This window comes from Anoplopoma fimbria, chromosome 18 (genome assembly GCF_027596085.1).
Source record: "Anoplopoma fimbria isolate UVic2021 breed Golden Eagle Sablefish chromosome 18, Afim_UVic_2022, whole genome shotgun sequence".
In the NCBI taxonomy this organism is placed as follows: Eukaryota; Metazoa; Chordata; class Actinopteri; order Perciformes; family Anoplopomatidae; genus Anoplopoma; species Anoplopoma fimbria.
This window is the reverse complement of record NC_072466.1, coordinates 2,780,653-2,793,012: the sequence shown is the minus strand read 5'-3', so window position 1 is coordinate 2,793,012 and position 12,360 is coordinate 2,780,653. Positions and strand designations below refer to the sequence as shown.

Sequence of the window (12,360 nt, the reverse complement as noted above, 5' to 3'; positions counted from 1 at the left end):
GTTTTGAGTAAAGGAGCCGTGAGGGTCGATGTCTGTCCTCAACTAGCTCAGTGACATAAAGACTGGAACCCTGAACATACGTTTCTGTGGATAATTGGGTTCATAGTTTGTGCAGAGAAATCATATTTTCATTATAATTCATTATAATCCACATGTTTTAATTCTTAAAACAAATACATGAACTTCAGGATCACTTTATTTAGCAGTGTCTCACAGCTCTGCTTCTACTCTGATCACCTGGATCACATTGCATATTTGTTTTTTCAGTCTTTCAGTAAGTTTGCTGTTAGAGAGAGAGAGTTCTGGTGAGGAGAAATAATGCATTGTTTAGGAGACAGTTCATATTAATCAAATTTGATATTAAAATATCAATGTTCTAAGCTGAACAGTCACAGTTGTCGTTGAGTCTGTGTTAGCCTGATGTATAAATCATATTTTAGAGGATGGGAGTCAGCCTAGGTGTAAATCTCTGCATTGCTGCAGAATGTGAAGCTACCACAACACTGCAAACAGAGAAGCTACATTTAGCCAAAAATAGTAACCGAACACCTTCTGAAGATCGTGTTTCTGCTGCGGTTTAGCATCTCAACCTGCTGCAGCTGTGTACAAATATAGTATATGATGAAAGGTGTCATAGTAGAATGTGTCATGAAAATATTATAAAACTGTCATAGTAAAGTGTGCCATAAAAAAACACCATAAAAAAATACATTTTGGCCATTAGATTTTAGATTTAAAGCCTCAGAGGCAACGGTTCATATAGAACCTTTAATGTTAACTCAGGAACATCAGAATCCAAAATGAAGAGGTGTGATTAGTCTCCAGCTCCAAAAACGAGCAAGAAGTCATAGCATAGTATGTTGAAAAAAAATACCTTGAAAAAAGTCATAGTATGGTATGTCCAAAAATGTCTTGATTCATAGTTTAATTTGTCAAAAATATGTTGAAATAAAGTCTATTATGGATGTCAAAAAATGTAATGATGACATTCACGGTAAAGTATCTCGATAGTCATAGTATAGTATGTCCAAAAATATCTTGAAATAACGTCATAGTATAGTATGTCGAAAACTGTAATGAAAAAAATCATGGTATAGTATAATGATTAAGTCACAGTATAGAATGTCGAAAAATATATTTAAAAATAGACATAGTATAGTATGTCGAAAAAACATTTATGGTCTAGTATAATGATTAAGTCATAATATAGTATGTCAACAAATATCTTGTAAAAAAGATTCATAGTAAAGTATGACATGAAGCGACGTGTTTCTGATCACAGCTGGAGAGACTTTGATGGAGTTTGTTTCTGCACATGTGAACTGTTCTAATATTAATAAAGACCAGCAGTGTCTTCTCTCTGTAGCCTGTCAGCTGTTTAACAAACTGCATTGTGCATTTTTACTGTGTTTTGTGTCCTGCTTATTAGTGCAGGACTGATCTCTACCTCCGGAATGCGTTTGTCTTAGTTATTAATTATTTGTGTTTGTATGTTTTTAAATTTTGATTGTGAAGTCATTATTAAATAACCCAGAATACGATTATGGTTTCCTGACACTCAGGAATTCTCATGATGCCATACAGACAGACTCTCCATCTCTCCATCTCTCTCTCTTTAATTGTATTCATAATAAAAGTTATCAAGGGAAATAACAGATCATGAAAAGACAATTCTCTCTAATAAATGAAGAAAGTTGTGTGTGGTCCTTTTGTTGTTCAGTCCTACATTGAACATATATTTAAACCAGAAAACAAATCAAATATAAAACTTGACTTCAATCTGTGATCTGTCTTCACTCTGGTATGAAACTCAAGTGAGAAATATCTGATCAGTCCTATCGGCTGCAGCGACCAAGCAAATATAATATAATATATATATATATAAGTATAAATATATATATAAATAAAGTATAGAAAATAAAAAAAAGTATATCTTGAAAAAAAGTCATAGTATAGTATGTCTAGGACAAAAAACTCCCTCACAGTCTTCTTCACTTGCGTATAAATATCTTTTAGTAACAACGTTTCGGTACGTAGACCTTCATCAGGTTATTTTAGTTAGGTTATCAGAGTTTTTAGTTCTATATTGTCTACCTATGCTATTCTCCTACACACCTGTCGTCCTACTGGAGTGCAAAAGTTTTGCTCTTTTTATAGTAAAGTATGTCGAAAAAAGTCATAGTATAGTATGTTGAAAAAATGTAACAGTATACCATAAAAAGGAAAAGGAAACAGGTGATTGTATAGTTTGCCATAAAAAAGTCACCCTGTACTCCAGGTCACCGTGACATCACTGTTGGGTGTGGTTACAGGACAGAACACACTTCTGATCAATGGAACTATGTCATTGTTATTTTTCTTTTGTTACGTAATCAGTTGTTATACCTAAAGGTTGTGAGGAGATTACGATTCCAGTGTTCAGGGTATAAAACACAGTATATGGATAGTAAATAATTATAATTCCGGCTGCTTTAAGGACGATTCAAGTTTTACAGACTGAAGTATTTTTTGATATTTTGAAAAGCTTTGGTGGCTTTTGGTCGTCTCACCCTGACAGCTAGGTCAACATGTTCGATCCTCACAACGGAGAGAGAGGTGGAGATCATCTTTGCTCACACACACACACACACACACACACACACACACACACACACACACACACACACACACACACACACACACACACACAGCGAGGTGAGCCTCTCCTGCCTTCCAATCCCTGAAATGCCGCATAAATGAGAAATGAGGGATTATTTCTGTAAATCTGCTGCCTCCATGTGCTTGTATAAAACACACACACACACCACACACACACACACACCCCCCCACACACCACACACACCACACACACATCTGCAGTGGGACGTAAGGAGATTACTTTATCAGAAGCCGGGCTGTAGTGCGGTATGAGTGAATACAGAACTTTCATCCAAAGAGGAACAACATCATTCAAATCCTAGTTTTCCCTGCAGCCTCCTCGTGTTTCTCTACCACACGTCCTTTACATCTTCTGAATTGTTTCTCTCACTGTTGAGCTGAAATTAGCAAATAATATAATAAGCTTGAAAATAAGAAAAGTAAAAGAACACAGTTAAAAACATATATCATTTATTAAAAGAACACATGCTGCTACAGTTGTTGATAAAAACAGCTGCTGTCAGAACCACTGATACCGTAACAGTAGGAAAGTTACAATAATAATATTTACTGAGGGTCACATCTCCTACTGTCGATCTCCACAGGAATACAAAACCACATCACGTCCTCACACGGGAACACGCGCTTTAAAAACAATAACAAGTCTGTGTGTGTGTGTGTGTGTGTGTGTGTGTGTGTGTGTGTGTGTGTGTGTGTGTGTGTGTGTGTGTGTGTGTGTGTGTGTGTGTGTGCCAGCTCCTCAGGGCTCTGTGGTGTTTCCACACTCAGTCCAACGAGCTCTGTTTGATCAGTGAGGTTCTGGCTGAATACTGTTATAGTGGTTTAGGGTTCGATTCCCACACACACACACACACACACACGGACGCCACATTGGATTTTCTGCTCGTCTTATGCCACGTCAGACTCGAGAGTTTGATAGAAGGCTGACTGTGCCTTTGTTTGCAGCACAGAGCAGATCTGTGCTGCTGTTTCAAATGTTTGCAACCAGAGAAATATTTCCAGAAAACAAACAATAAGAAAAAGGGCAAAAAGAAAACCAATAAGTGAATAGTTGTTGAGACTCAAACCTGAAGACGGAGTCAGTAACTTTCTTTTTTGCACAATGCACATGGGCAAGTGACGATACTCTGATCTGATTACACACACACTGCTGAGGCACGGGAAGATGCAAAACATGTTTTTCATGTTCATTTTGGTTCAGCTTTTGGGCGGAAAAATATCTTTCCATTTTGTCAATTTAGCAGCTCAGTGCACAAATACAAATTATCAAGCAAAATTGTTGAATTTCCTTATCATATGCAACAGGGAGCTTTTGGATTGAATTGATTAGCATCCTGGTTGTCAGCTCGTGTGTAAAGTTATTTATAGGATTCATAAAACCAGGTAACAGATTTCACGTTATAATCGTTAAGTTACTTCAAAGCAGAGCGTCAAATCTGTGTTTTCAAACAGATCATAGTACATTTTATAGTACAGTAAGTTCAGGACCAGGATGGAGTTGAGAAAACGTGATATCAGCACTTTGGAAACAAATCAAAAAAGGCCATTAAAACACAAAACACCTGCTACAACTACGAGGTGTTCTTTTGCTTTTCAAACAAACGCTCCTCATTCAAAATGATACGTGTACAATCAATGAATCAAACCCAAACGTCTTGATAGAACAGCTTCAAGAAGTCAAACCACAAACAGAAAACTTGTTAAAAAAAACTGAAACATTCAATATGATAAATTGTCAAGCACAGAAGTCTCTATTGCAAATTCATTTCAGCTGCTACATTGAGTATCAGTGGTTCAGGATGTCACTGTCGTTGGGTAAAATCACCAGAACTGCAGTTTTGATTTTTGTCTTTAAATCCAAAGATTTCATGGTTGTTCGTACAGTGAGAGAAATTTGTGAACTTTAGGTCATTGTTAACTGTTCAGTCTCCATTTATATAGTCCCAAAACATACAGTCTGAACTCCTGAAATGTGCTCCAGGATGTGATGCGTCAATTCCTCGTCTTTGTGTCCAATAGGATTTTTGAATACTGCTAAAAGCGAAAGCAGCTTTGTGCTTCTTCTGTATGCTAAAAAAAAAACATCAAACCTTTCGCAAAGTATCAACACTAACGCTTCAGTACAGATATTAACGTGATGAGCTGGTTGTTTTGTGGCAGATCTCTGGGCGGTGCTGGACAAACATCAGAAACGTGTAAAAGTTTTCTGCTTTTTCCTCACAGCACCGTCAATCTGTGATAATGGCTCAGGTGGCGAGTAGAAATATTCTTATTGGCCAAAATCGAGCCACAAACACCTTCCTCCTCCATCGTTTGAATTGTGGAAGACTGGGATTTTTTTTCACATAACCGGCTCTCTAACGCAGCGTGTGCATAGCTTGTTGTAGAAACAAAAAGCTAAAGGTGAAACGTTCAGCTGGCATCAAAACACACGTGTAAAAAAAATAATTAGAAAAGATAAAACATTCAAATGATAACGCTCTGAAACAATCTGTACACAGACTGCTGACGACTGATGTGACCAAAACACCAAAAGTGAAATGAGGCTACTTGTGTTTTTCAACAAACTTTACAGGTATGTAAGATTATCTTTGCTCCATTAAATATATTGTTAAAGCTGCACCAGGCTTTTGTGGAAATACATTGCTTTATTTCCTTTTTTCATTAATTAATTGTGGAGATGATTTTTGGGAGAATTCCAAACATACATCCATGTTTGCATGCTAGCAGTCTTAACTTTGTTGGCGTTTCTTGGCACATTACTGTCACTGACTGTAGCATTGGGCACCGCTCTACTCAAAGCAACTCTTTTTTGGTTTCCACGAGCTTAAGTTGTGAATAGTAACTGCTACATTTTGTAGTCAAGGTTTCCAATCAAGCTGAACAAACACTAGAAGTGGCCGTTGAAACACTGCGGATCACTGATTGGTCAGAGAATCGTCACCAGCAAGACACGTGTCATCCCGCACAAACCCTTTGTATCTGAAATAGCTAAGCTATCGTCAATAGCGACCAACATTGTTTTTATTAACTCGACCAAAAAGTGCGTTGAGTCTAGCATGGCTGTACCAAACACGGCATTACACAATGGGCTCCCACACATTGCTCTACAGCGCTACTAGTGGCCAAAGACTTCACAGAGTGCCTTTAAATCGGACGCCGTCTTCTGATTTGTAGTTCCCAGAAGTTCAAGCATGGCTACTGGCACCACTACAGGACTTTCATTACGTCTTGGTGATCACATCAGTCAGGTTGCTCTCTCGTTCTAAAGTTGCCTGGTGCAGTTTATTCGAACTAAGATAATCTTTGCACTTGATCTTGTAAAAGAAAAAACACAATTCTTCTTCAAGTTAATCCTTCAGCTGAAAACTTCAGAAGTCAGTCGTCATTTTTTCAAGTACCCTAAAGGCAGACAGCTGGAAGTAGCCACACTTTCAGAAGCAGGAGAGCAAGTAAAAGTTGCTTATTGAATCATTTAATCTGAATAAAAAGCACCCATTGTTCTTCTCCTGCCCTCAAGATGCCCTTGAGCAAGGTATCTAACCCATTAATACTGGTTATAGAGCTGGTCTGAGGCCAGCGGTGGAGGGCTATGGTTGTCCTCATCAACATATCTGTTTTTGATTTAAACTGACTCACATAGTTCTCAGTCTGAAGGCTTCAAACTGTACAGTACATTCTGTGGATGTAACAAACATGAATAAACGTAGATGGATTTAGATGTACATACATTTATACAGGAAGTGTTCAATATCTGTTCGTGTCGGAGTGGTTAAAATCAACTGAACATCTTAATGGACACTAATATGAGATTTCAAGCTTCTTTGATTTCAAGCTTCTTTGATTTCAAGCTTCTCAGCTGGGATTCATCGAAGGCCTCGACAGGAGAATCCAAAAAACAAACAGGGTGAGATTTTTTTGGACGCTCCTCATACAGTACTGAGCTCTCTTAGGTCACTGGAGCAGAAGCTTCCTCAGCGTAAAGACGACTCATTGAGCTGCTCTGATAACTTCCGTGGTTTTCTGACTCGTGTTCGTCTGAAAATATGAGTTTTTGCCACTTTAAGGTTGCCAAACACAAAGCAGAGCGGATGTCGCAGAATTACAGCTAAATCACGATTTTAGATTTCTGTTTTTAGAGTATTTAACCAAAAGGCATTAAGCGTTTGGATTAAAGTATGACAAACCTCAACAATAGGAGGAACAATCATACTAAATCCCTCTGAAGGTCCTGACTGCCTTTAATATCCGCTGACAGCTGTCCTTAAAGAGGCCTTTGTTACAAAGTCTTCACTCAAAATCAGTCTTCACTCCTTGTTGTTTGGAATGGACTAACTGGCTGCAGCTGAATTTGGAGCAGATGAATAATTCTATATTCCAGCTGTTGAAGTTAGTTGTCTGTTTGAAGCTAACTTGGTTTGTAAATACTAGCGATACTTTTTTTAAGGTTTGTGGGATCGGAGTTTTAATTTAACCTACAATGTCCTCTCTCACCAAACATGCTGAACTGTTACTTTATGTCTATATTGTATGTAACTGTCTTGAGATTGATGCTGTATCTGTCACGTTTCAATCTTAGGTAATGTATCTAAAAATCAGAGCGACCACAAGGCGATTAAAGGGATGAGAAAGATTAAAGAAAAAATATTTTTCCAGATATTGTTCTAATATCTAATATTTGATTCTTGGGTAATACTGGATACTCTATGAAACACCAGTTTGGATGAGTGGTTTCCAGCTTTTTTTCCCCTCAAGACCCCATAAAATGAATCCATGGCTGCAGCTGAATAGTCCTTTTAAATGAAATGAGGAAGTATCCAAGTGGCAGCCATGATGAGAGCCGGCTGAGTTCTCTAAATGCAAAGAAAAAGATGCTTTGATGCTTCCTTTCTTATCTCCTTCAGCACAGGGAACACTGAAGCATCCTTCACCAAAGAGAAGTAGGTGATGCCATCCTGCGATTCCTCGTGGCAGCAGCATTTAAAGCGACTACATTCGGCCGACAGCAACGTCCGCCATCACTGTTTACTTCCTACACTATGGATCCATTGAAAACATCCTTTCTTGGGAGACGTGATTCTGTTTTGAAAGGGAAACCTTACTTGAATTGTACAGCATTAAGTTTTTTTCTTACGTCCCGATGAATTCACATTCACATCTTTCCTCGACCTCATGACGCTTTCCATCAAGGAAAGGTTTGACTGAAAGAGTGACAAAAGTTTGACTAAAAAAGTGACTTTTAGAGGCTTGAAGAGGTGAAAGTAAAGTTTAGCAGAAATGAGAAAAAGATCCTTCTCATCGGTTTAATCAAGCCGTGACCCCTCCAATCTTTTCCAGGTCCATGTCAAACACCAGATGTGTTTCTCTTGCAGTTACACAATAAATAATAAATAATATTGTGGACTTCAAACGAGACCCAAGAACCGATGAATATCTCAGTTGACAGAAATTCCCAAGCTGCTCTTTTATCCTGATATATAATATCGTTACGAGCCTTTCTGTCTCCGTGTGTGGCTGTAAATGTGGAGACTGTTTACTTCGTTTGAATTTGAGATGGAACTCGTGCTGTTTTTCAGTTTGAGGGGTTTTCTTCCTGATGTTCGCTGTGTAATGTATTCAGTTATGAGTCAACAGAGGGCAGAGGAAGAGGAGGATGATAGTGTGGTGGTGGTGGTGGTGGTGGGGGGGGGAGAAGCAGGAGGTTTGCCGCAGTGCTCTAATGATCATCACTGATCTCCTGCAGAGAATCCTCTTCTCTTCTCACCTCTTCTCTCCATCCATGCAGTCTTTGATTTCCGTGCTGACTTTACTGATCGTCCTCTATTATTCTCCACTCGTCCACTCTGGTTGATAAGAGTCTGCGTGTGAAAAAGTCGAGCCAGTCATCTTATTTAAGCTGCTGTTGGGTTCACTTGGATATTGGGAAAAAGTCACTTAAACATTACTTCTGGACTTTCCTTCAGTGTTTTGTTTTTTCTTAGAGATGAAGCCAAAGAGCTGCAGCAGTGGAGCAGGCATGTGAGAATAACGTGGGATAACTACACCTACACCTGTGAAGGTGTTTCCCATCTCTGTCTGCCTGTAGCCTCTATGAACACCGCCATGTTGGAAAGCTGACAGAAGACATCAACTGCTCTGTGAGGGGACATTGTGCTATAGAAGTATGATAACACTATAAAAGACCAATAAATACATGTGTTTATAGTTGTGTTTTGTGCAAAGAGAAGCTAACGCATTTGTGTTATGACTCTTCCACCGTGACACTATCGGCTTTCAGCTTTTAATATCTAACTGCCAGATGATCGAAATGTTGGAAATCTAGAAAAAAACACTGATATCACGTATCCTTCGTCTTCAGCTACATGACTGAAATGAATCAGAGTAGGAGAAAGAGCAGACACACTCAGATGTGTGACGACGGGGCTGCTGTGAAAGATTCATTGTCACCTTTTTGTCTTAGCTTCGAAGAAGTTCTTGCTGTTCCAGCTCAGAAAAAGATCTTGTCAACATATCTTTATCTCCTGAAAAAACATCAGTGATAGGTAGAGACTCTTTTTTCTTCTGGGGATCAGGGCGGCTGAGAAGGCTGGACGGATTTGGGAAGACTTGGAGGTGAAGCCGGGGGTCAGATGCGGATCTGGTAGCCGTCGTTGAGAGTGCTGAGCTCCGGAGGTTTCCTCTCCACCGAGGCCGGCCTGATGGACAGACAGACAGACAGACAGGCAGGCAGCAGGTAAACAGTCAGAACATCCAGAGATTTACTGTAGAAACCCTCCTAAATGTTACACAGAAGAACTAAACGAATACAAACCTCCAAAGCCACGAGCCTCCATAGACAAAACATCGTCATTTCACCTCGCAGAACTCAGAAGTTTCTGCCTTGATCTGTTACTTTGTTTGTGTAATTGTGAATCCAAACTAACCCTTTGATTAATTAATCATGTGGTTGATGCAATATCAGAAACTTGTGAAAAACCAAGAGGCATTAAGCGTTAAAACCCAGATTAAAAATGGAGTAAAAGTTTAAATAAAAAAAGATACTGAATTTACGATCATATACAGTAAGCAAATATCTCAATTTAAGAAGCTGAGAAGCTGTTATTTTGCATAGAAAATGGCTTAAATGATTTTCAAAATTGCTGGCAATAATTGTTCTTTCTATTAACTAATTAAATATACTAATTGTTTCATCGTAATATGAAGGTAGATGATGGACAGAGAAGAAGAAAAACCAAGAGCATGTTTCAAAAAAAAGTTATCTTGTCACAGTCTAATAAAAAGTCATGTTCTAAAGACTTCCAACTTGAATTTTGTTTTTGGCTTTTTTTTTTAAATCTTATTTACAATAAACCTGTTGAATAACACTTTTCTGTTTGCTCCAGATTTCTGCAGAAGAAACTTTTAAAGTGAAATGTGTGAAGATTTAGCTCCGTCTCATTTCTCAGTTTAGAGGTTCTAAAAGTCATCAGATTTAATCCCTCTCTTTTCATGGCTTCTCCTTCTCTCCGTTTCCTCCTCTGCTCCTTCGCTCTCCTCTTTATTATCCTCCCTTATTTATTTTTCTTCAGTGATTTCTGCTGAGAGCTTCTCTTTAAAGTGCTCTCTCTCTCTCTCTCTCTCTCTCTCTCTCTGACACATCGAGGAGAAGTTATTTGTTGAGGCTGGTGTGTGGATGTGACAGCCTTTATATTCCTCCTCCTCGCTCTATTTTCATTTATGCCTGTCTTCTGCTGACCTTGTCCTCTCTTCCTCTCCATTTTCTCCCTTCCTCTCCTTCTTTCCTTCTCTTCCTCTCCACTATTTCCTATTTTCAACCTTTCTTCTCTCCTTCTTCTTCCTCTTCCCCTTCCTCATCCTCTTCTTCCCCTTACATTTCCTCTCCTACTTTCTTTCTCTTCTTCTTCCCCTTCCTCTTCTTCCTCTTTTTCTTCCTCTTCTTCTTCTTCTTCCTCGCCTCCTCATTTCCTCTTCTTCTTCTTCTTCTTCTTCCTCTTCTTCTTCTTTCCCTCTCTACTCTTGTCATCTCCTCTATTTCTCCCTCCCTTTATTCCCTACTCTTCTCTCTATCTTGTTCTGGACATCTTTCAGTCCATCGTTCCTGTTTCTCTGCTTCCTTTCCTCTTACCTCTTAATCTCTTTGGTCATGTCTGCACAGCGGGGAAGAAAGAAGTTCATAAAGAAGTTCTTCAAATCTATCTGAAAGTTATTTCCCATAATTGAGTTGTGTGTTGTGTTGTGTTTGTTTGTTGTGTAGCAGGCAGTGCTGGTAACAGCCTCCTGAAAGCATCTTACTCATGCTGCTAAAATGAAGCCTCTGATTTTAAAGCGTCGGCTGAACCAGCAGCAGGTCACTCTTCTGTCTCTGCTGGTTTTCTGTGTGGAGTGGCAGCATGTTGTTAAGTGTGCGTGGTGCTCTGCTGATAGCGGTAATAGCTTTCTAAGTGCCACGTCGGAGTGGTTTGAAGCGCTAACCTGCTGCTCCGATGTGTCCCGATGGCTGAAATCCTTCCTCTGCACTGATGAGACAATTTACTTTTTATGAAGATTAAAACCACAATGTTTGTTCGACGGGAAAAAGGCTTTTAGATTTACACCAAGTTTCCACATCTCATTTGATTGAAATAAAAGTTGCATGCCTCTGTGGTGCATAATAACAGCGTTCTGCTGGTTCAGCCTCACTGAACATCATTAAGATATCACCTGTCTCTAGTCACTGACAGGCAGAGGATCAAGTTCGGCTCAAGGCCACTTCATTTAGTTCAGGGCAAGAACTTGTAAGCGTGTGTCATCCTTAAGTATAAACATATTGGTGAACAAAACTGGATTCATAGCATTCCTACTTGTCAGGTCACCCATAAATCTCCTATATTTTAGATTTAAAGCAGTAAACAGGTTCACACCTTCTTGTTGTGCAATGTTATGACTTTCCTGAACTGAATTTGACTGCTGAACTCATTTTTCTTACTTTTTTTGGTTTCATATTGGCGATTTTTGGCTTCCAACTGAAACAATACCAGGTAACACAATTTAAAAAAAGACATATGTGTTCCTGGTTTTCCCCAACTTCCCAGAAAAATCTTTTGAAATGCCACAATGTTATGGGAAACCTGAATCACCTGGATAACTACTGTGTGTTTAATTCCTGCATATTCAAAGTTCCAGATGAATCACAGACTAATAGATAGAAACAAAATTCAACACGATTTTACTCTAGATTAATCGCCAGGTCTATTAAAAGTCCGAAACCCAAAGATATTAAGTTTCCAGTGAATACGTTCCACTCATATTCCACTATAATTCAGAATATGACACTATTCAGAATTTGATACGGCTCATGTTCACAGCATATTGTGTTTGGCTATTCAGAGTTAGACCTTATTCTGAATGTATCATTAAGGTCATTAGGTTTCTGTGATATTTCAATATTAATCAAGTTTCAGGAGCATTCTTTGGACATACAGCGCATTCAGAATATGTGATTTGTTGGGTTCTTACTGCAGTTTGCGACACACTGCTTCTTGCCTGTTTACCGTCAGCTTTGTGCTTTCAACACAAAACAACTATCCACCAGTTTGCAAAGCTGGAGTAGAAGAAAAAACCCACATTTCTGGTCAGAAAGAGAAACTCAACTACTTTTAAACATTATGAAAGACTTGGATATCAAAGTAAACATGTCTGGGTTTAAACGGGAATATTAGTGCA

At 38.8% G+C, this 12,360-nt stretch overlaps 1 protein-coding gene across 1 annotated transcript in view; it reads right to left on the bottom strand.

Moving 5' to 3' along the window:
- Positions 1-8,805: 8,805 nt before the first annotated feature.
- vash2 (vasohibin 2) overlaps positions 8,806-12,360 on the bottom strand; it is a 32,038-nt gene continuing 28,483 nt past the window's right edge. The window contains exon 9 of the mRNA XM_054617982.1: positions 8,806-9,353. Coding sequence (XP_054473957.1) covers positions 9,284-9,353 — 70 coding nt within the window. The 3' untranslated portion in view covers positions 8,806-9,283. The remainder of the gene's footprint in view (positions 9,354-12,360) is intronic.